General features: G+C 29.7%; 1 protein-coding gene across 7 annotated transcripts in view; it reads left to right on the top strand.

The window, feature by feature from the left end:
- LOC107455995 (uncharacterized) overlaps positions 1-25,853 on the top strand; it is a 71,392-nt gene that overhangs the window by 10,270 nt on the left and 35,269 nt on the right. For 2 of the 7 annotated variants that reach the window (XM_016073759.4, XM_016073753.4), the window contains exon 1: positions 15,115-15,296. The exons of 3 other annotated variants lie outside the window; for them this stretch is intronic. In XM_016073759.4, coding sequence (XP_015929245.3) covers positions 15,210-15,296 — 87 coding nt within the window. In that variant the 5' untranslated portion in view covers positions 15,115-15,209. Of the gene's footprint in view, positions 1-6,071; positions 6,184-14,839; positions 15,297-25,853 lie in introns of those variants that run through there. 2 more of the 7 variants (XM_087165480.1, XM_016073754.4) reach the window with 2 other exon arrangements.

Here is a 25,853-nt window from a genome sequence, read left to right as displayed (position 1 = left end):
ATCAGATGCAATGGTGCAAAAACTAAAATGGTTTGTATGACTGTAATTATAGAACTTCTTCAGACGTATGTTTAGAAGCTTAGTGATAAAACTTTTCGTGAAATGCTCTTCTATATTATCTACTGGTTGAATTCTAACCGTAAATGTACAGTGTTTAAAATATGGATGCATGTACATTGTACAAATTCGCTGCAACTTTAGATATCAAGCTCAACGATATATATTTGTAGATATCACATTATCTACTGGTGGAATACTGTCCGTCTTTGTACAGTATTTAACATTTTGATGCGTGTTAAATCCTAACATTGTACTAGTTCGCTGCAACCTTACATGTCGAGCTCAACGATATATATTTGTAGATATCGCATTATCTACTGATGGAATATTATCCGTCTTTGTACCGTATTTAAAACATTGATGCATGTTAAACCATATCATTGTACAAGTTTGCTGCAACTTTTAACTTGCAAACTGTCAATTTCAACGATATTGATTTTAGAATATCTCATTCTAGTATTTGATTTCACCTTATAATGTAGTATGCGTAATTATAATTATGTTAATATGTGTACTTGGCATTTTGTGTAATTATAAGTATCTTATAGTTTGGTAAGCCGATTTCAATTTACATTCTTATTAAAATTAACTCTGGTTTGCACAATGGTATTTTTAAAACATTTCAGTTCATCTAATCTTGGTTCATCGTTTATCTGATTTTTCTAATAGTATAAAAAATTGCAGATTTTTTATATTGAATTGTAACTCAGATATTAACTATAATACTCGCAAAAATTTTTATGCTGTTTTCCGACGTTTTTGAATATGAATAATTGTGTTTTAATGAGTTTTGGAATTATTGCGTTGTATCTTTGAAATGTAAGTCGTTCAGTAGATTTTAACTTTTTTCATTGAGTCTTTCTTTTCCTATTGGGAGCTGAAGGCAGTCATTGGAACACTGCAGATTTTGGAAAATGTTTAAATTTTACTATTTTTAAATTTTCGTTTCATTACGTTGTCTATGAAAAAATATGCTGTCTTTGGGTTGCCGTGGAGAAAGATAAAGCTTTCCATTGGACAAAATGTTTACTTTTGCTTGAATTTTAACAATAAATAAAATATGCTGCTCTCAGTATTTCTCAGCAGTTTTTTTTTTAAATTTTATTATTTTTTTTTTAAATACAGTATTTTACTAAATGTTCAATTTAATTGGATGTAATTCAGATGAGATTCGAACTTTTTCAATTAAACAATTTTTTAATTAATATCTTTTGAAACTTGCAATTTACATGGATCATATGCCAAAAATTGGTACCACAACTTCTGGCGTACCAAGAGGAGGGGGGGGGGGGTAACTTGGCTTATGAAAAATGAAACAAAAAATGACTAGATATGCAGACTCGCCATATCCTAGAAATACCTTTAAATTGGAAACTAGGGGAAAAAAATTAGTTTAAAAAGGAAGAGAATGAAAATTACTGATCTTAATTGGCCTAGCGACTGGCTCTTGGAAAAGATAACGAGCATTAGGGAGGATGCAATTAAACAAGGAAGGGGACGGAATAGTATTAATTTGAGCATATTTGTTATCTTAGAGTGTTATAGAGTGCTTTGTTTAAAAAGTTAATTTTTAAGTTACCGTTATTTCACGTAGAATACTTTCAAAATTTATGGGACAAGGTTTGTGCACCTCAGGACAGGGCAAATTTGGATAATGCTCATCTGGATGCCTGCAACTGAGGGGATATAAAATCAGATTGATAAACTCAGGAAAAACGGAACTTTTTGCTGAAGTCTGAAAACATTGAAATTTTATGCTCATTTTCTTATTTTGAAGCAAAAAAAATAATTTTTTTTTTTACATTGTCATATTTTTTTAAGAAGTTTTTAGGAAAAACTCAATAAAATGTATCCTCTGAAATGTTTGAATAATTTTTTTTAGGTTACAATATTTACTTCAATGAAGAGTTAATTTTGCATTTTAAACTAAAAGAGATGAGTTTTTTTAAATTTTTTTTCCATTTTCATTATGCTCTGGAAACTTCTTCCAGAAATTAAGTTTGGTCTCTGTGCGGTTAAAATAAATAAAATTATAATTTTAATAGCATGCTTAGTTTTTAATTGCATATTTACTTCACATTTTCTTATAAAATTTGTGTACAACGCTAAAAAAAAAAAAAAAAAAAAAAAACTGATTACCGTGAATGATTTACTGTTTGGATCTTCACATTCTGGACTCAATCTTAATGGGATCTTCTTGAGGGGGATACCACATAAGTGCTAATTAATTAGTTCAGACGACATTCTACAATGCAGACGACAAGTTACGAAATCAGACACAGAAATGTACTTTCTCTGAATTAACATACCTTTTTTTTTCAACGGATTCAGATTTCTGAAACCCAAAATATGGGGGGTAGCCCCATTCTGGGAAATATGGCCCAGTAGTTTGGTCAAAATAGCGATCCAAAGTTTGGATCTCTTAACGTTGTTTCTACTTATTCGTATTTTGCCATATCTCGAACTTTTTAAGCAAACAGAAATTTTTTTGCACACAATTATAAAATTCGTTTATTCAAACTCCATGTAAAGAATTATTTTTAGTAAATATTTGTTATTATTTTATTTAATAACAGTCGAAAAATTTTTTGAATTATAAGTTATAATTTTTTTTTTACATAATTTTAAGAGATTGTAAGTTAACGTGTGGCAAAACGAAAAATTTGAACGAAATCGGTCGAATAGTTCCTGAAAAAAAAAATCGTATATTTAAATCTAAAACTCAGTAAAAAAAGAAATTGAAGACGCTCTCTTCCAGAATAAATTTTTTAAGATAACTTTTTATTGACCTATTCGTTAACATTTAAATCATTATAGTTCATGATTTTTATATTGCTTCTATTTATTCTGAATTCACGTATTTGAAATTTTTATGCTCAAAGTCTACTTATAAATCATTATTCAGGTCATAAGAAAAAATCATAAAATAAGCATTATGATGTACCAAAATATTTTAATAATTCCTTTTTTTAAAAAAAAAAAATCCCAAGAACTGGCACTCATGCAACATCCGTGGTGAAGCACAGCAGCGGTCGAAATTTCATCATCCACGAACGAAAAAGTAGCTGGCATAACGGTAACGCACTATAGTAGCCATTAGGGCGAGAATCCAGAAGCACCACACCTATCTGGCCTTAATAACATCAACTTCTGCCGAAAAGAAAACTACCTTTCAGCATAGAAACAATGAATCCTTTCTCCGAAAGCGAAACCTAGTGAGTGCGATCTTACGGAACGGTAATCATGATGGCATGCCAGAAATATATCTCCAGACAATAACCTCCTAGCCCATATAAATATAGACCTTCCCCGCACGTGACATAGTATTTTCGGAATGTGGCAGATAAGAGGGACGGAATATTTCAAATATTAAGTTGCAACTTTAAAAAAAAATAAAAATGGAAAAATGCACTGTTCATATGCCCAGATGATAGGCTGTTTATATATCTCAGAAATATGTATGTTAGAAATATACAGTGCTCAAAAAAGTAAACGGACTATTCTGAATAACTTTTGATCTAATGATCGGATCTTTACGTTCTTGGACTCAATAGTTCGAGGGGGATAACTTCAAATATGCTAATTAATTAGTGCAGATGGCATTTTAAGTTAAGAAATCAGACACAAAAACGTACTTTTTCTGAATAAATATATCTTTTTCACCTCTGATTCGGATTTCTGACTCAAAATATAAGGGGTAGCCGCGATCTGGGAAATAGGGTCCGAATAATTTGATCAGGAGAGCAATCTAAAGTTTGCGCCTCTTAATGTTAGTTTTAATTTTTGCGTATTTCGCCGTATCATAAGAACTTTTTAAGCGAATTGAAAATTTTTTGCACTCAATAATAAAATTCATTCATCCAACGATAATTCCATGCAAAAAAAAAAAAAAACTTTTAGTTAATATTTATTATTTTTTATTGTTTTATTTGATATTAGTTTAAAAAATTTTGAATTGTAAGGTATGTAATTTTTCACGATATTTTACAGAATATAATTTTATGTAGCAAAATACAAAATTTGAGTGAAATCGGCCAAAATAATTCCTGGAAAAATCGAGTTTCTAAAAATTCGATTTCTCAGAAACTATTCAACTGATTTTGTTACGAAATCAGACAAAAACGTACTTTCTTTGAATAAACATACTTTTTTTTTGAGAAATATGGTCACAACAGTTTGATCGGATAGCAGTAAAAAAGTTAGGACTCCTCTTTGTTAATTTTAGTTTTTGTTTATTTCGCCATATCTCGAGAACTTTTTAAGTGAATTGAAAAGTTTTTGCACATTATTATAAACTTCGTTTTACCAAAGTTTATAAAAGTACGATTTTTTAAGAATTTGATTTTCCGGAAAACTATTCGACCAATTTCGTTCAAATTTTGTATTTTTTGCCATGTGAACTTACATTCTCTAAAATGATGTAAAAAAATTGTATACCTTATAATTCAAAATTTGTTTGACTATTAAATAAAATTATAATAATAACAATAATAATTTACTAAATTTATTTTTTGCTTAGAATAATCTGTGGCTAAGCGAATTTTATAATTGTAAGCAAAAAATTTTCAATTCAGAAGCTCTCGAGATATAGTGTAATACGCAAAAAGTAAAAATAACATTAAAGGGTCCAAAGTTTGGACCGTTCTCCTACTAAACTACGGGGACCATATTTGCCCAGATTGTGACCCCCCCTCCTATATTTTGAGTTTTAGAAATAGAAATCAGTCTAAAAAAATGGAATGTTTATTCCGAGAAAGTACGTTTTTGTATCTGATTTCATAATTTAAAATACCGTCTGCACTAATTAATTGGCATATTTAAGGTCACCAACTTGAACCATTAATATTTTGAGTCCTAGAAAGTGAAAATCCGAACATAATCGGATCAAAAGTTATTTAGGGTAGTCTATTTATTTATTTTGTGTGCTGTACAAGAATATAGGTAATGAAATGCTCCAAGAAATTTGTCTACACAAGCCATTCTCCAAAGGTGTTCCGCGTAACCCTAAGGACTGAAAAATGTCACTATAGAAAATATTAATCGATATAATCTTAAACTTGACCCTCTACAAGCAAAATGTTTAAGATGCTTTTGTTCATTTACAGTGTTTCCATTTTGTGCTGTGATCTAAAACTTTATAAAAAAATATATTTTACAGTTAGAACATACTTAAAATTAATTATGTTTGTGCTTTGTAGCATTTTAGTAGCTAATTTTCTTAATTTTAATTCAACATTAGTATGTTCAGCACAATTAGCATTGTGGCAATGTAATTTCTTTTAAATAATATAGGAATGATAATTATGATTATTATTGGCTTAACGTTAATGTACAAGTTAGTTTTATTTTTCAAATATATCCGACGGAGACATTCATCTTATGGCCTTTGTTATCATCGAAGGTCGTAATGTCACTTGCCAATCGAATGACCACCCATAAAGCAAAGTAGAGAACGTTTTGCTGGCACTTAGTAAGACTTCGTGAGCATTTATGAGCTTGTGTATCCGCCAATAAAATTCTAGATGTGACACCTTTTGAGTGTTATTTTTGATCGCCGTTTGCCTTGTTATAACTGTGACTTTCCTCAACAATATCTCTGTTCTCTCTCTGCTTCAATCTTATCTAATGGCGTGAGTTTATAAATATCTGATTTATGATGCCAGAGAGTTTTTATGATTAAGGAATGAATGTTCTTATAATTGGCTATTAATTTCTCTGGAAGATGAAGTCTCCAAGTCTAGCATAGGGTTGTAATTTTTCTTATTGTTTTGAAGATTTTTTTATGGTTCTTGAAATATGAAAGCCGGTATTTGTTAGATAATGCGAGAAAATAGCAGTGCTTCAAATTTCAGCCTCTTCACATTGGAGAGTTGCCCAAAGATATCTTTGGTAAAATTATCTATAGGGACCCCAAGCTTTCTGTTTCTGTTGGGAGTAATTTATCTACATACTGGCAAATTCAATCTTATCTAATTTTATCTGCTAAGCATTTTGAAAAGGCAATTGTTTTCTGTGTCGTGGTGTGTTAGCTTTTAAAATTGTTTTTCTTTTGTCGACGTGCATCCCACTGTAGCGAGTTAGCTCTTGTTTGGAAAAAAAAGGATTCTGTTTCAGCTGAAATAAGTGAGTCAGTACTAATGCAATATTTTCTGTTGAATTTGTTGAGATGAAGCACTTAATTCTAAGAACACGATTTCTTAAAATACGGAAAATAATTGTATTCGTACAATATTATTAAATTATTCTACAAATATCGCTTTTACTTTCATACGGTAAATTTTGTTCAAGCCAGTTTTTTTTCCTCGCTATAATTTTATACACATGGTTTCTAAAGAAATAAGAGACATAAAAGTATCGTTTTATATTTCTTTGCCCTACGTTCGTATGTTTTAAAAGTTACAGAACATGTGTTGTTTGAGGAATGTGTGTTGCGAGCACGCTCAATTACACTAGAACAATCAGTTTTAAGTACAAGAACATGGGTAACGCTATCGCTAAATCTATTTTATCTTTTCTAATCATAAAATTTTGCAAGCATTTTGTTGCAAGGAAATATGATCTTTTCAGCACATCAAATGTTTATTCAAAATAGGTTTTGACTTTTGTAACTAAAAGCAGACACGAGATGATCTCGAAAAGTCTTTTCGAAATTCCACAGATATTTTTTTTTATTCTGTTCTAAAAATAAAATATTGTAAATTTATAGGTGTGTTTGTTGAAAACAATTCCACTAGAATAAAAGACAAATGCTTGACTCACTCACTTTACATATTGTACATAATTTTGCAATAATCAAATTTCATCGATTGTTTGTTTTTTTAAAAATCCCATTTGTTGTCGGTCGTTAATTCCAATGCCTGATTTCGAAATCTTATTTATCCCTTTGTAACGAAGTGTATATATTATTAGTTCTGTGTCCACAGGAAGCGGAAGGTTTCGGAAAAAAGATCACATCACACCCATTTTACCTTCGAGATATGCATGGTTGCTCTTCGAGTGTTTCAAAAGCGTGGGGAGTTACGTCATCATAGTTTTTAGCATAATCGCATGTGACACAGGTGCTGCTTGATTTTTCTTACTTCATTTTTCCATACAATGGCACCTGTATTTCTTGAAATAGGAGAGTCAAATCGTAGGAGGAAGACCTCTCGTTCAGTCAGTGATCTTGGGAATTTTATTTATTTTTCCCTCTTGATGGTTCGTTTGCTTTTCGTCTGCGTGTTATCTGAAACCTTTTTTTCTTCTTTTTTTGTATGCACCAAATATAGAGCATTATATCTTCATATTTATAAGCAGCATATAGGGCTGATAAAATAAGTAGTTTGGAGTAGTTTGCGTGCGATTTTTTGAAAATATTTATAAATAAATAAATAAATGAAATTGAACAACAATAATGAATTAATATGTTTTTAAAAGTTTTCTGAGAATTTTAATTTAAGGCACAAATACATAATAATTTTTACCTACTGTGTTCGTTATTTTTTTTACTTAAATTGTATATTTTTACTTAAAATTTTTTCATTTATAATAAAATCTTTTTCTTTTTTTGTCGTCTGGTGTGATTAACTATAAAATTCTGTTGATATGCATGCCTGTGACGATTCGATTCGCTTCTTTGTTCGTTCTACATGCCAAATTAAGGGCCCGATACGAAAAAGCTGTCCCATTATACACGCTATTAATGTTCCAAGTATACATTATGTCTTATGTTAATCTTCAATAGTTAGGTTTTTGTATATTATTTTTTTGTTATAATATACGAAAAAAAAAAATAATTATACTCGGTATCGGTCTGTAATAATATAATAAATATTATTACAGATTTTATTAATTATAAAATACTTCATTGTTACTTTTCAACTAGAGGAAAGTTGTAGAAGCATTTCACTTCAAAGCAAGAAGCCATACAATGCATCTTAACTTATGTCTCACACACCTCCGATTTCTTAAAACGGATTACAAGCTGCTCTACTAAGGGAGAATTTTCGTTTGAATCGTTCGCCATCATTGCTTAGAATAATCACTTGTTTCGTGCATTTTCAAATAACGCTTCACCTTTTTGCGTGACATTTCAAAAATATGTCAGTTAAATATATTAAATGGACTGTTTGCGTGTGGTTATGCAGTCTAAGAAGTATTTAAACTTTGGCTTAAATCTGTTCGTAAAATCAATATTCTGGGAAAATTTGGGGATGAAGATTTTTTAAGTAGTTTTGTTAAAAACGACACAATTTATTAGTAATTGTTTTCTAGGAAGTTAATTTACTCTACTGTATCGAGGTTCCAAATTTTTTTACCTTTTGGTTTTTTTAAAAAAGTAATATGATATGTCTATACTGTTCTAAAAAATGTTCTGATGATTTTTTTGACCCACTATGAAGCCTGAATTTGATATCATGCATGGTGCGTAGCGTTTTTAAAAAGTTCTTAAACGTGCTTATTTTAGATTTTCTCATTTTAAAGCCTTTAAAGGTGCTTTTTTCAGTGAATATTTTTAAAACGTGCCTAATTTTTCCTCTTCAAAAATGAGATTTTTTTTCTTTACCATGTCGCCAAGTGCCTTACTATTTTCGCCAAGTGTCTTATTGTAGCAATGCCGTGATTTCTAACTATATATAATCTTGCCGTGCAGAATTATCTGGGCTTTAGAACAGACAAATAACTTAAATATTTTACAAGTTATTAATCTTTTTTGAAAATCCGCTAATATTGGTGGAATTTTTCCACCTAGATGAAAATTACCATAATCACTGCCGTATCCTCAATTTTTGTAAATTTGTATTAGTCCATTTAATGCAGCATTGGAGTAAGTTTTTTAAATATTAGAAATTTGGACCACGCACGCTATTCTTTTTTACAAAACTGTGACTTTTCTCTATATTTCACTATTCTCAAAATAAGCATAGACAGCGCTGGCTTTAAATAGGCTAATCTTGACCTAACACTCATGAGTAACAGTTGCAAAATCACAACAGTTATAAAAATAGTATATTATTCTCAGAAAAAGCGTCATTTCTTATTACGACGGAGCCTTCGAAAAACAGCCTCAGCACCTGTTACTCACTACAATTGTTCGACAGACGAAATTATTTTTAACAGGAGCATCCCAGATTTTGAGCAATAAATTTCCGTTTTAATTCACCCAGAGTAAATAATGCCTCTCCGTAAAAGTATATTTAATATTTTCCAAACAGTTAGAATTGGTAGTAAAGCATTCGTGATTGGAGGAGGTCAGATCGTAAAAATTTCCATTTCGGTGACTGGTAAGTGCTAGTAACGACCACTTGAGGAAACGATGCGCGCTATTAACATTGATATCTCAACTCGTTTTGCAAAACTCTCGTGATAGTCCTTGGCAAACAATTTCAGCAATTGTTCCATTTTTTTTCTTCTGTCGAGCGCCATTTTTTTCTATCCCTTATTGTCCTTTGTTCTTGCCGGTTCTCCGGAAATAGAAGTGACACGCTTCTTCCCACTTTAGTTGTGATAACTGCAACTGTTAAACGTTAAGTTCTCGTGCCCCCCATCACACTAGAACGTTAGAATCTTTGTTTTGTTTCTATTATGCTTAAAAATTGACGGTAATTAAAATATATTGTTTCTTGTCTTCTTGTTGAGTTCGGTGTTTCTTTCAGAAAGTTTTTTTTTCAATGCGGAACCATTTTTTTTATGTAGTTATCTAATTCGTGTCTTTCCAGATGTTTTCTTGCTGCATACCTGAGTTTTGCAGTGCTGATTTTTTCTCTCCACTCATTAAAGAAATTTCATGATATTTGTTTTAACAATTAAACAGGTATCAGTTTATTCGGGATTATCAGTCTAAAGATGAACCATAACACAGTGCAAATTAGCTGCAAACTTAATAATTTGTTGAATTGAGTCACGTTTCTGTTAAAGTTGAACCATAGTATCATGCAATCAAGTTTATGTGATATGAAATGGTTTAACTTATCATATTAAAGTTTAGCAAATTTGAACGATATTGTAGTTAACTTGCACGAAACAATACATTCTAATGCAAAACAGCTCTGAAAATGTCTTAATTTCCGTTGTGTTTACATGTTTTTATAGCTTTGACTGTTGACCAAGATTTACCAACTATTGATCTTAGAGCCGCTGTGACTCAGGAAATTATGCGCTTGCCTTCCTAAGAGGTGATTCCGTTTTGAATCCCAGCGATGGTTGGTCTATACGAATTCTGCTTCCAACTCGCACTACCCCACACCGCTGACGTAAATTACCCTCAGTGGTCTGGTTAAAATCCCTTTCCCGTTGGGCTAACAGTATATTTTCGCGATTTTCTTCTCCGTGTAACACCAACACTCCATAAAAAAAAAGTCCTTCACCAAGCATAGTTTGCCCCGATGCCTTGATCCAGGAGTTCACTTGTTTTCTGGACTTGATTAAAAATCACTTGGCTATGTAGTTGGAACAAAGTTAGTCGTACACTTAAACATGGGGCCGGTCGTTCAAAGCTGGTTATAAAATAAAATCGAACTGTTGCTCGTATTCGTTAAAATGTAAGGAAGAAGGCATTTAACTTTCCATCTAAGAGAATTATTAGTAAATTATGCAAAGAATTTTTTTAAAACTGAAAATTGTTTCGACTTTGAGATAGCAACCAAAAATTTCTTTACATTGCTTTTTATACCAGTCTACCAAGGCTCTTTTGAATACTTCTTTGATTCTTTACATTTTAAATTTCGTTGGTTCTTTTAAATCTCCACACAGTTTTAAGTATTTATGAAGTAAATATTAAAGTGAAGTAAAGCAAATATTATCTAAAGTGAAGTAAATATTGTCTGAAGTAAATATATATTGTCTAATATTATTCCAAAAATTAAGTGAAGAATTTTTATTTTTATGCTCTTTTAGAGTTAGAGTAACATAAGATTTTAATGGACGATGGGAAACAGGTGAATCCAATTCATAAGAAGATAAATAAAGATAGTTGATTTAAAGGCATTTCTCTCATTAAATTTGAAGTATTTTTAAGTAATTTTTTTTCGGAATTTAGAAAAGAAAGAAAATATTTTAAATGCATTCATGTTCTATGGATAATTTTAAGTCTAGTAGATTTCACGTAATAGTTTTGTTTTTCTAAATCTCAATTTATTTCACGGCCTTGCATTGAAATGAAATTCATTGAAATAAAAGTTTTACTTCCTGACTTTGATGCAGCCGCTCTTCGTTCTGAGTTTTTCATTTCCTCTTTAAAAAAAAAAGAGTCTTAAATGTTTTCTAAAATAGTAGCAAGCTCCTTTCTTTTAATTTTCTTTTTTTATTTACTACTTTTTTTCTCCTCTCGGAAGAGAAGGATAGGATGAAGATGGAGGATGCCAGAGATGTTACATTTTCCTGTAATTGTAGGCGTGTGTCGCTTGCTCCTTCCCTTAAAAAAAAAATCGTCTGGCAAGGCCTTCTGGGAATGGTTTATCAATATGTCATAGAAATAGAAAGCGTTGCCTATTTAATTTCTAAATATTACTTTTCAGATCTGCCTGTTCATCGTTCTGAAGTTTTTTTTATCCTTCTTTTTCTTGATGTATTAAAGGAAATAATTATTTTAAATAAAAGCGAAAAGAATATCTAGTTATTGTTTAGAGTTTCACTTAAACATTTGTAGTACACTGGGAAATTGTTAGATGGCAGTTAGATTTTGAAAGATGTAGATGTTAAAAATTGATGGGGGAAATAAAAAGAATTTACTGTTATTGACTTTTTTTTCTTAAAAAAAAAAAAATATATTTTAGTATTTTTAAACTATTTTCTATTTTTGTTTGCTCTAAGAACACCATTTTGTGCTTGTACAGGGTTGGCAAAAAAATTAATTATTTTTCTTTTTCACCAGGCTTGTGGTCTAAACTGGTTTAAACAGCTCAAATTGGTTTTAACATGCCAAAACTGGTCAAAACAGAATTAGCTCTTTACTGTTTTATATATATATACATACATTTAGAATGTATACAAACAATATAGTATTTGCTGATGATTATATCTTGATATGTTTGATGAAATAATTATATTAGTTTACATGAAAAATAAGAATATATGTGCCTATTACCACCTTATATATTATTTATATTCAACAACGCATATTTAAAATGCAGTGGAATAATAAAATAGAAGTGAATTGGCTTTGTGCCTATCATAAATAGGGATATAAATTTTTTTTGTTCCAGTATCTAATTATTTGTTAGTTTTTAAAACCTTTGCTTTCCATCAATTTAACTACTTTGCATAAGTAAGCTTAATAGGAAGAAATATCCTATTACGGGAAAGGAGTATAGGTACCTATAGGAGTATACGGGAAAATAATAGGTCAAAAATGTTTACAGAGTGAGAAGCTTGTCACTGGTAAGGTCCAAATAATAAAGTCTCATTTTGAAAACTGTAAAGCCCACAAAAACATCAAATTATGAAAGAAAAAAAAAAGTGACAGTGTATTATCATCAGAAGAAAATGATGCAATTAAAATCATATCATTTAATTCGCAGAAATCCATTCGTCAAACAAAAATTGATGGTAATGTGTGTCTTTAGAATTTCTGGAGAAACAAATGATGCATTAGATATGGATGTAGCAATTTTTTTAAGGTGAGAAGTGCAATAACATGATTTTGAGCAATATTTTAGAAAATGAGTTCATTATAAATTTAGAATCCTCCCTTTTCTTAGCTTTCTAAAAATACTTTACTTTTGTTTGTCCTATAATTATTTACAAAGTTACATCTGTTTTTGTGTAAGGTGAAAACAGGGGATAGACTAATGATTTTAAGTCTTTAAATGCGTTTATCTCAAAATCAATTTTTTTCACATTTTACTTCACTTTAAACATATCTCGTGGTTTTTAAAGTAATTGTCTACAATATTTCGTGAGTGTTTAAGTTGGTAACACGCGTGTTTTGAACCAGAGACTAAGATAAAAAAAAAAAAGTAGAATTTCATTTTTTATGCATGTTTTATGCACAAAGACTAGCGCGGAAGTTTTTAAAAAATTGCTTTTTTAACTACATTGATCCCTAACTCTGTAATCACTTGCTTTTAAGATAATAGTTCAGAACATAGTTGATAGCCTTCTGACTAAAATCCTCTAAGGATTTTTTGTTTTAGGCGATAAAATTATTTTTACAGTGTTTAGCGTATATGCAAAAATATGTCTTATTTTTAACTAAAAATGGCCTTTTAAAAAGAAAATAATAACGATAATTGCTAGTTTTATAAGTTTTTACACATAATAAAACAAACTCGTTTTTTTTTTTTTAAAAAGTTGTCGAAACTAGTCTGATACCTGAACATGCAACATTCCTTTCAATTGTTCAAAAAATTATTTCTTTTAAATTTTTTTAGTAATTTAAGACCATGTTACATAACTTGGGAATCATAGTTATCAGAAGAACTGTTGATTGAAGTGAACAATAAAGTAGAAAAAACAATGAAAAAAGAATTGGATGGCCAAAATGCACATTAATTCAAGATAATTGGTCCAATATACATAACGAGCCAATTATTATGAATTCTATATCGACAAGTGCTAATTCTTTTTTCTTGTCATTTGTGTCCTTAGAATCGTTAAAAAAACATCAAACTATTGGTTATCTTTAGGAAAAGAAGCCTAAGTGAAATCGAATAGTAAGGTTAAGTTTCGTAAGTGATAGTGAACACAAAATGGAAAGAAAGAAAAAATGCGCCAAGATCTTCAAACTGATCAATGAATTGACTTTTAGTTACGGCTGGCTGTTCATGTTATTTTTCTAACTCTTTTAGGAAATGATATATCTATATCTGTTGAAACAATTATGAGCCAAATAATCGAAGTTCAAAAACATTTTCGAAATCATCATGCAGCAAAGAACTATCTAAGCGAATATGATGGATCTGTTAAATCTACCGTGCGAGACTGAGTGAAATAGTCAAATCAGGTGTCTTGATTTATTTTTAAGATATAGAGGGAGTTTTTGATGAAGATGTTGAGGGATATGAAGTAGGAAACGAAGGCTTATTTCTGTCCCATCGCTGATGCTAGCTAATACTATTAGCGAAACTGCTGTTTACATTTTTATTTATGCTTTTTATTTAACACAAAGATAATATTTTTTTTAACTGATTGCATTTTTTTTTTTACTACAATTGAAATTTGCGTGTTAAAAAAAATCTGGGCCCTGAATTTTTTTTCAAATAGCAGCATTTACAGAGTCGGTGGTTCAGGGGATAGAAAGCATAGCTATGATTGATTGATTGATTCGCTGTCTGCCCCTGGCTTGCATTGAACACAGTGCTGGCTTAAAATATCCTTCGTGGGCTAGGATCCTCTTGCCGTCTGGCTAACTATAAAAGGTTTTCGTCGTTTTCCTTACCACGTGAAGCAAGTGTTAGTAGGTTTCATCAAAAAGTACTTCACGAAAGCTATTTTGGCTGAATGTCTGATCCAGAATTTCCCTTGTCTTCTGGGTTGTGGTTAAAATTACGAGGCTGTTGAATTAAACATGGATAGATGTAAACCCAAAAATGGGTCACCGGTTAAACACCGGTTATAAAGGCTGCTTTTTAGTTTTAAGCATTTTAAATTTTTTTTTCTAGTTCTAATTTCTTTTAAAATTTTATAGATAGATATCAACTTCAAAAAGAAAAAAGTAGTTCTAACTTTTTTTTCGAATAAGAAAGAAACACTTTCTTTAAGGTCAACCGTTATCGAAGTATTTCTTGTAGATTCGTATCAGTAAATTGCATTTGATGATTTTGAGTCGTAGTCCACAAATATTTTATTAGGATTTTATGGTCTTTCATTTCTTCTGCAGTATGAGATGGCTATATCTCCGCGTGTGAGAAATAACGTAGACCATAAAATCTGAAGGTTTTTTTTGAAGAAATAGGTTTTTATTTTCCAATCCAAACTTACTCGATTTTATGCTATATACGATGTCTTTTGTGGTGAAAGTACATGTAGAATAAAAATATTTGGATTCTTTTGTTTTGTTCAAATGTTTTTCTTGAACTACAAAGCAATAAATATCGAAGCGTTTAATGGATTTATTTTCTTTTCTGAATCATTGTTGGGTTTTACCGTTTTAAAGCTGCTTTTATCTGATCCAAATATCCAGTTGTAAGTTTTGTGTATCTTTAAACATTCTGTGGAAATTTTGTTTCAATATGAGTAAAACTGAAAAACGCGGGAAAAATTTCTGGAAAAAATTACGTTTTCCTGTCGCTATCATAAAGAAAAATCTCAAAAATAGAGTAAGTATTCTTTAAAGTTTTTATTTTGAATTGCAAATAGGGTTCTGATTAAATTTCTTGTGAAAAGTTTTGCTTTTGTCAAAAATCTAGTCATTTTCTGAATCCAAGTTTCTGTTTTTGTAAATGTTTGAAAATAATGCCCTGTTTTTTGTAATTTTATGAAAATCGTACGTTATCGTGGCGATGGACTATTAGTCAAATTTTTATTCTGTGTCTTAGCTACGTTAACTGTTAACCGAGCTTGAAGTAAAAACGTAAATATTTTCTTCATTAAAGCCAGTCCTCTGCTCTGCTTATGGATGATTTTATGTTTATAAACGTTGAACAGCCGACCCAATTTTGGATTTACGACTAATGTTAAACTCCGTAGACTTGTAATTTTGAACTCAGCCCAGAAGACAAGGGACCTCCTGGCCTGAAATTTGCCTCTGTGGAGGACTTTTTAAGGGAACTAACTCGCATTTGCGTTACATGGTGAGAAAAACCACGAAAACCTCCCACGGTTATCTCCCACGGTCTACCACTGAGGATATTTCACAACAGCACTGTGGTCGGTGCGAGCCGGGTGGGATTTCGTATCGAACAGCTATCGCTGGGATTCGAACCCAATTTATGTGATTGGGTTAGGGATAAATAATACTAAAACTGACCTTTTTTCGGTATATGCCCTACCGAAAATATTTTATGAATAGTCCATTTTTACTATAAAATAATTTAGGAAACGCCCATTAACGAACCCTAATTTCTATTATACAGGTTCTTGGTAACTGAAAATATTTGTTTTACTTAATTATTTTCAAAAGTATTGATTTCACGATGCTCCGCTATAACTTCGGAAGAGAAGGTGCTAACGAGGAAGATTAGTTTAACGCAGAATTAAATTAGTGTTTAAACAATGACTGTATTTCATCCAAGAGTCGCAGGAGTTTGTAATTAGATTTCAGTCATTATGAGGGTTTAGATTGATTTATGGGTTGAAAGACCCTTCTCAGTGACTGCAGTCACTCCTAAATACTAATTGTTTTCGTGGAATAGAATACTGGCAAATCTTGTTCCAAATACCGGAATATTATCTCACAGAATACTGAGTATGACAACTTGTTGTTAATTCGACTTGATTGGGTAAAATTGTTGTTTTAAAAACAAAGACCCGGATGATCTAAATTTCTGTTTACAAAATTTGATTTTTTGCAATTCACTAAGTTTTTCTTCACTTTCCCTTTCGCTTCTTAGCTTCTAAAAACACGCTGTGAAAAAAATGTATAGTTTCACCTTCACTGAAACATTCGTGGATATTTAAATTTTGTGGGGATTCCGCGATTGATGTAAGTTATTTGAGTAAAATTCCACAAAAACAGAAGTGATTTCGAAATATGACACCTAAATCCACGTGCTCGAAACTGTAACTAATCTTAAATGTTATATAATTTATTTATTCTGAAAATAATATTTTTCTTTTGACTTAGTAGTTCTGCGATCTGTGTGAAGCTTTTAAATTTATATTTACTTAATATTTAAAAATAATACAGACAAGAACATGCAAGTCCACGTATGTGTACCTTGGTATGTATGGTGAAATTTATAACAGCGTAGTAGTCCAATGAAATCTCAGTATTATGAGTATTCAATTTAAAATCTATTTAGTAATATTTTTATGTGTGTTTTAATGAATTGTTTGACATTAAGATACATCTTTAATAACTTTTTATGTTTTTTCCCCCTTCATAATTTGAGAATTCCCCCCCCCCCAAGAATAAATTTTTTTTAATAGTTAATGTTAGATTCTTTTTCAATAATTATTTATTTTGCGTTGTTTGCATAATTAAAAAGTTTTGAAACTGAAATTTCATACAGTAAGTATTGCATTTATTATTGCATCTCAATATTAAAGAAACTTCGTATTTTTTATTTTATTTTTTATAACTAATTATTAAATATATTTATCATTGCATTTAAATACACCATAATAGTATAAAATTATGCATGTTTGTTTCGACTTTAGGTGTAATTTAACTTTTGAAATATTTTTATTATTTTACTTAGTTAAAACCTGAGGTCCACGTGTGTACTTAAATTTATTAGCCCCTGGTAGTATAATTAATTTTTTTTAAAAATCTTATGATGACTTATGGCAGTAAAACTGGATTTCGAAACTGTAAATAAATTTTTTGCTATATTTATTTATACTTCAGTCGTGAAGAGGTTAAACAAATAAATGCAAAATAATAATAATAAATGGTTGGAATGTTTATATTATTTTATTTTTAATTATAGACCTCCCAATTTTCGGGAATATGTAAGGAGTACTTTTGAAAAAATATTCCATTGTTGTTTTATTTCTTCTGTTTTTGTGTTTTCTCTTTTATCGGCCAGGTGTAATAACTAAGTATGTAATAAAAGACGAAATTTAGATAAGACAACTCCTTTTGAACCTTCAGATCGAACTAAAGACTGTAATTTAGCGAGTGCAGCAATTCTATTCATCTGATGACAGGTTTTTATTTCACAATCTTAAGGTGTTTTCGTCCGCTGTATTAAGAAAACTAACAAAATAATAATAATTTAATACTTTTGTAACAAACGTAAATTTTGTTTTTGTTTCGTGTGTTGAAACTAGCGCGTTTGAAAAAGCTTTCTCTCTAAAGAAAGTTGGAAGTAGGTTAAAAGGAGATGAGTTTTTTTAAGTACATAATTTGTTTCTCAAAATTGGAAGAAAAAAAAAAAGAGAAGGAAATTGAGGAGTAACCAATAATTTGTCTATAGCAGCGGTTCCCTAATGGTGTTCCACGGAACCCTAGGGTTCCGTTTTAATTTTTATGACATAAAATTAAATGCAAACTCAAACAAAAATATAATTGTTCATTTATTTAAAATAGTAATAGGTAAATATATAGGTAAGTAGGTAAGTTTGTTTATATATGTTCAATATAGGTAAATTTGTTTATATATGTTCAATATAGGTAAATTTGTTTATATATATCCAATATAGGTAAATTTGTTTTTACTCATAATTATATCTGTAGGGATTATTTTTATGGTTTTCATGACGCCACACAAGTGGCATTTCCGCGTCAAGGAAATGATACTAACTAAAATTAAAATCGTTTGCGAGAAGTCATGTACTTTTGATAACATTTTGAAGTCAATGGAGGTAACTTCTAAAATCGACCTACCTCCATTAAAAACCATTTTACTGTTCCAACCTATGTTTCAGTATATACATCGTTTCGGAAGTTTGTTTTTTCTATAAGATTTGTGACACTATTTTATGCATTTTTTTTCTCTTTTAATTTAAACTAAATACAATGTGAAACAAAATTCCTGAATGTCTGATATTATAAGACTTCTTTTTTGAGATGTCTGGAAACGCAGACGATAACTTCATCAGATTTTATACGATTTACTTCAAAATTTAAAAGTTTAAATATCATTCTCGTAATTTGCACTTCAAATAGGAGATATAGTTTTTAATTTTTTTTTTAATTCAATTAAAATATTATTTTTTAATTTGTGTTTTTTAAGGAAAACTAGTTAATAAGCTTCTTTTCCTCCTTTCGTTGTTTCTGGTCTTTTTTCTGCTCTATTGCCATCCGATTTTTAATCTTTTTAATAAAACTTCAGGCTTTATCTGTTAGTTTTTATTCTTTCTGGTGATTTTCCGAAGTAGCAATTGACAGCGAATCCAGAAATTGATAAGCCTATCATTAATTTACGTTAGTGATGATGTGTTCGATATCTGATAACATTTCTTTAGTTTCCCCCCCTTCTTGTTAGAGATAATATAATGAGTGTATGACTAACTTCCTCACATTTTTTCCTATTTTAGGAAATGTATTATTTAAAATGATGTTTTTGTTATCAGGCAGGAATTTTTGACGCAGGTATTATCACTTCTATGTGATTGCGGATGCTAAAGCGGGATTCCATGTCAGAAACAATTAGAAATAACAATTTTACACAGCTTTTTTTTATGAATGTGAATAAAATTATTTTTATGTCTTCAAACCGGGCACTAAAATATTTCAGACTTAGATACCTATTTACTAAATATTTTGATCTCTGAAATATATTAATTAATTTCATGCGTCATGTCTGGGACTAACCACTTGGAATTACCAGTCTTACTAGGTTGAATATAAACTTTCAAAAATTCTTACTCATCTAAAATCAAATATAATTTATTTTTGCTTATAAGTTTAACAATTGGGTACTTGCATTTCAAGAAGATCTCCCATACCCACACATGTTACCTACGACGTCATCGCCAGCTAATCTTTATCAGCAAAATGGCTCATTAAAGTTGAGCTAAGTTGAAATATAATTCTTCCTCGTGTACTTCTTTTATTTAATTTTTATTTTTTTATTTTTTTTTTAAATGTATTTTACTGTTGCCGTGATATATTTTTGTTTTGTGTACCTGGCAACTTCGATGCATGATTAGTTTATGTTCCACGTGACTTCGTACCCGTCTTTGTGTAAATATACAATGAAAAATGTAAGTCTCTGTGTAAATATATAATGAAAGAATTGAAATCTTTTGAGAAAGAATCATGGTGAAAGAATTTAGAATGTGGCACTTAAGAGAATTGATACTTGACGGGCTTGGTTTACTCGAAATAGAATAGAAAGAACAGTTGCTAACATAAACAAATGCCACGTTTCAACAACCAATCAGGATCGAGATACCCACACTACGGTACTTGCAGGTATCCCATTGTTATTTTTCAACTGATTATTCTATATTTTAAAGTAATTCAACGTTACAATTGGGTAGTTGCAACACACAATAGTGTCATTATCATACATTTATATGAGTGTTTAATTTATTTAATTGCATTGGTGGTTAAAAGCATTTTAAATTAAATTTATAAATGCGAAGAATAAATGAAACATATATATTTTTCTGGCACTTTGAATGTAAAAATAAATTTTTACTCAAAATGCGGAAAGTTGGCAGCTATGTAATTGATACATATTAATGTGTCTGTAGTATAATATGACCATCTGCATCAGAGGAGAAAAAAAATGTGTTTTCGTGATCCGAAATCAGTGACAAACTTTAGTGCTTTCAATCTAATATCAAGAGGAATGTTATTTGGTAAATTAATAAAAATTTTTGCTTGTCTCAAAGACGTTGTGTTTGTCTGTATCTGATTTATATTAATTGCTATTGCAAGTTGAAATTGACACTATAATTTTAAGGCATCCTTGCATGTTTACATTTTAGATAAGTAACTGATGTTTACTAAATAATAAAAAAAAAAACTATATTTTATTTTTTAAAATATAGGAGAATATTGAAAAGGTCAAATTCACGGTTGAAAAGAAATGTCCTTTGGCATTGTTTCGTGTTATTCGTCATTTTTCAATTTTTTCTATTTTTCCCACTGATGTAGGTAGGGAATAAATTATAACACGCTGACAAGGCTAAGAAGGTATGTCACTGTTATTTAAACATATTTCACGCAATAAACAAACAATGAATCGGTTGATTGACTATAGTTAGTTTTTTTTCTTTATTTTACGAATTACAATCTACGTATCTGATTTATCAAAGTTTTTTTTTTCCTCTCTCGCACGCTTGGTGTGTAAATCTTTTCATCTTTTTTCATTGTAGCTGTTCTTTTCTTTTCCCTTTAATTTTTTCTTACTTGTTTGATGCGTAATGACGCTATAATTGATTTTGTTTCTTTTTGTACTGTGAAAGTTTTTTTTCTTCTATCCTCTAATCTACCGCTAATTTTAAGTCTTAAAGGGTTTTTCGAACTCGAGTATTCAACCAGATATCATTCTTACTTTTTTTTAAAAATAAATAAAACGTGGTTGTTACCTAACTACAGTATGTAATATTATTTTAGTTTTAAGATTAATCACTGTTAATATTAATCACAGAATTTTCTGGTAGTTAAAAAATAAATAAAACAAGAATATTAAAAGAAATTATCATTGAAAATCCTTAGGTGTAGAAGAACAAATTCTTGTTATTTTACATCTTTAAAAAAACAAAACAAAAAAAACAAATAAAGCTTTTTCGAAAAGAATTAAATATTTCAAAGCTATTTTTTTTTAAATTTTTTTTTATTGTGGTGTTGAGGTTGGTCCAATTCTGCTCTAATGTTTGAATTTGTTAGGTAAAAGTTGAATCCTTGAAATTCTAATAAATTCATGTATACAGGGCTTCTACGTCGAATATTTAATTTTTTGTTTTAAGCCTAAAAAAACTCCTACGGCCAGCAGTAAAATGATCTTAGAATTAACGGTAGTAGTAGTATCCAATGAGATTCAAAACAAATAAAACTCAAAATATGAGTCAATATAAACTGACTATAACTATTAATTTTTCTTTTATGTAATGGGCAATGCGACTGAATGCACATTTCAAATCTACCTCGGAGTAAACAAATTAAAATTATAATTTCATGCAGTTTTTTTCACAGATAAAATTGCTTTAATGTATTCACGCTTAGTATTAAAGTATTTCAGACGTAGATATTTAGTCACTAAATGATTTTCTTACGTCATGTGCAGGTTGCACAGCGTGCGTGAATCTAGTTAAAGCTGTTTTCCGAAAACTCTGTCGTAATATGAAATGTTTTTATGCGAATAATATGTTACTGAAAATGGCGCAAAACGTCAATATGGAGAAAAGCCACAGTTTTGTGAAAATGAAAAGCGTTTGAGGACTGCATTACCGGGGCTCATAAAAATTTGCAAGAAACTGAGAATACGGCAGTGATTTTGATAATTTTCATCTAGGGGGGAAATGTCGCCAAATTGGCGATTTTTAGAAAAGTTTAATAACTTTAAAATATGTAAGTTATTTGTTTTAAAGCACAGATAATTTTTCACGGCAAGATAATATCTATGTTTAAAATCATCGCATTGTTTCAAGTATAAGGCACTTAAACTATGGCTTTTTTTTAAATTTATTTTCCTTGGCGACAGAGCTTCGAGAAACAGCGTTAAGCAGCAGAAGTCAACCTGACGGACGGAATTCTTAAATCATGTTTAACCCTTGTATGACTTGTTTTACCGTTGCAAGTAGAATTATTTTATTGCATTCATAATTTTTAACTAATTAAAACTAAAAGTTGAGATTTTTTTGGAAACGCCATGAAAAGTTTATTTATAATTTTTTTTATTGATCTAAAATTATAAATGAATGCAATTCAACTCTCATTGGAAAGTGTATCTGCATGATGCTAAATGTTTAGTAATTTTATTCCTTAAAAATTGAAATTATGCCAACCTGCCAACTCCTCTCACATTTACGAGGGATCATTATTTTGATATAAAGTGTAATTTTTGTACTCTACTGTGTTAAACGGTTCCTTGGGATATTAATCCGTTTTTCCTTCGAGGAGAATTTCATTCCCCCTTCCTTATCCGTCGAATATCGAAGCCCCTGTTATTATAGTTTAGAAAGCGATTAGAAGCTGTTAGCGAAGAATTCTGAATGCTCTGCGTGTGTACTATGCACGATTCTTTATCGCCTTACGAGATCATCGCCAACAAAACCAATTTTTTTTATTTTTTGAATCCGGAATGAAAACTTTAGCAGAAGAGTTCCGATTTCTGTGTGTATGCTAGTTTCTGTTTAGTTAAAGTGATTCTTCCTGACCAAGTACCAATCTTCACTTCTATAATTATTTTTTTTTCTTTTCCCTTTATTTCAATCGCTTTATTTTGTTATTCACAGATATATTTTAAAACAAAAGAATTCACTAAAATAAAAAGTTTGTTTTTCATTAAAGCTTCATATGTAATTAAAATTAAATAAATTTGTGTCTTAGATTTAATTTGTGTTATAAAATTTTTAACAAAATAAATTCACCCCATGTTTTAAAATGCTTTAAGACAGGGAAAAAATTATATATCACATTTACCCATTATAGCTTTCTGATTATGTCATTTTAATAAAGATAAGAAGGATATGAAAGGAATAGTGTAATAATGTAATCTCTAGGAGAGGAGATTTTATTAAATAAAAATGAAAAAAAAATTTGGAATAACATACATTAATAAAAATTTTTATTTTAAATTTATATATATGTGTGTGTCCAATCATAAATACAGGAGTTTGACAAAATAATTGAGACACTTCGATACTAACTCACTTTTTAATATTTGAAAAATAAATACTTAGAGAATCAGTTCATAAATTTAAAAATTATTAAATGGTACGATTTCTCCTACATATCAATGAAGTTTAGCGCTTTTTGAAGTTTAAGGTACCGACAATGAACTACAAACGGAAAAAAAATATTTTTCAACAACTGTGCCAAAAAATGTGGCAGTAAATTTGTAACTCATAACTATTATTTTGGATATTATATGCAATAATTGGCAAAACTTCGTACACCTTGGTTAAATATTTATGGAGATGTATGAAAATTTTCATAAAAAAAGAGTTTTTTATTTTTTTTTGCTATAGTTTAAATATTAAAAAAAATTAAACAAAGCGCTTGAATCAATTTTAAACTGATAACGAAATTATTGCTTTAAAATTAAAAAAATAATTAAAACTGCGCCAGATAAGAGTAATTGAAGTAGTTGTTTCATACAGCGCATGTGCGAAAAAAATTTAAAAAAAATTTTTTCTTAATTTTACAGTGAATCGTATTTGACAACTACAGTGAAGCATCGTTTATACGACGCCGAAGGGACCACCGAAAAACGTCGTATAAACGATAACGTCGTATAATCGGTTTTTACTTCTAAAACTGAAACTAACTCTGTTTTCAGTTAATTTTAATGTTTAGCGTGTTGATTTACATAAATTTCTAAATTAGACTAAGCAAAGCAAACAAATAACCAAAGAAGAAAAATTGCAGTGAGCAATTTGAATGTATGTTACCTTTAATTATATTTTCTTGCTATTAGTCTCTACAATGCTTTGAATAGCGAGTTGAACTTACTGCTTTCTATGATGCAATTTTAGATTTCTAATCACGGCCAAATCTAATGGCTGAAGCGCGCTTGTGCAATTTGCAGGAAAAAAGAGAGCTTTTACATTTTCCAAAATAATTAGTATCGATGGGTGAGCTGGACATTGGTCGATGAATAGCAAAATTTTTCGTTTTTGCCTCTTCATAACATTGTCTAGTTTTTTCAGTCATCTAGTAAAAATTACGGTCGTCATCTAAGCATTCTTGTTGGCACCCTTTTCTGTATCATTCATATTGGCAAATTCCACCCTTTTTTAAAATACACGGGAAAAATAAAGAATTAAATAAACGTGAACAAAATCTAAAAACGGACGTATAACCGATTCTGTGCGACGTATAAACGATATATTTTTACATTAAAATGAATAGGAATGATTTGGGACCACACTAAAACGCCGTATAAATGTAAGTGATCGTCGTATAAACGATGTTCCACTGTAATAAGTTAAGTTGAATATCTTAAAAATGAAAAAAGTTTCAAGCAATTTTCTAAGAAGTTTTCTTACTCTTTTAAGAGAAAGCTCAATATTATGAGGTGATTTTCCACAAATTTCATTTTGTACTATTAAACAAGATTTATTAACAAATGATAATACCCCACAAATGATGGTCTGGACAACAAAGTGTGATGGAATTAGGAAATAAAACATGCGAAAGAAAAGATACTTTTATCGGCATAATCTCCAACCGGTGTCATTTATAAATCTTGTTTACTAGTACAAAATGAAATTTGTGGAAAATCCTTTATTATTTTGAGGTTTCTTTTAAAAAGAAAAAAAAAAACTCCTTAGAAAATTGCTTAAGATATTCAAATCGGACTTAAGTTGTTGTCAAATAAGATTCACTGCAAAATTAAGAAAATTTTTAAAATTATTTATTTATTTTATTTAGTTATTTTTTTGCGTACATGCGCAGTATAAAAAAACGTTAATTACACGTATTTGGAGCAGTTTTTAACAAATTTTTTTTTTAAATTTTTATGTCAATAATTTTTTAATCAATTTAAAATTTATTCAAACGTTTTTTATTTTATTTTATTGAATTTTTTTAAAGTTATTAAAAAAAACGCAAGACAAGAAAATAAGTTTTTTTTTAAATTTTTTTTTTTACAAATATGTTCATATTTTCAAAAATATTTAAGCTACGTTTACGAAGTTTAGTTCAATTATTGTACATAAGAACCAAAATAATAAGTTAAAAATTTATTACTACATTTATTTGTCATAGAGTGTTCAAAAGCATTTTTTCCGTTTGTCATTCATTCTCGGTGCCTCAACCCTCAAAAAGCTTTAATTTTCATTGATATGTATAAGAAATCGCAGGATCTAAATTTATTATTTGATTCTCTATGTATTTTCTGAGAAATATCAAAAAATGTGTTAGTATCGAAGTCTTTCGATTATTTTGTGCAACTCCTGTAGTATTCTTTTAATCAAAATTCGAACATTTATCTTCATTTTGAATGCAAAAATCGAACATTATGATTTTAATAATTTGGAAGTATACTTTTTCAATAAATCATTTTGTTTAAAATAATTAAACACTACTGTAGACACGTGAGGGGGCTATTGTGGATAAGTCATAAAAATAATTATTTAATCTATCGTTA

This window comes from Parasteatoda tepidariorum, chromosome 6 (genome assembly GCF_982258835.1).
Source record: "Parasteatoda tepidariorum strain Cologne lab strain chromosome 6, Ptep-v5.0, whole genome shotgun sequence".
Taxonomy (NCBI): Eukaryota; Metazoa; Arthropoda; class Arachnida; order Araneae; family Theridiidae; genus Parasteatoda; species Parasteatoda tepidariorum.
This window is presented reverse-complemented; position numbering and strand designations above follow the sequence as displayed.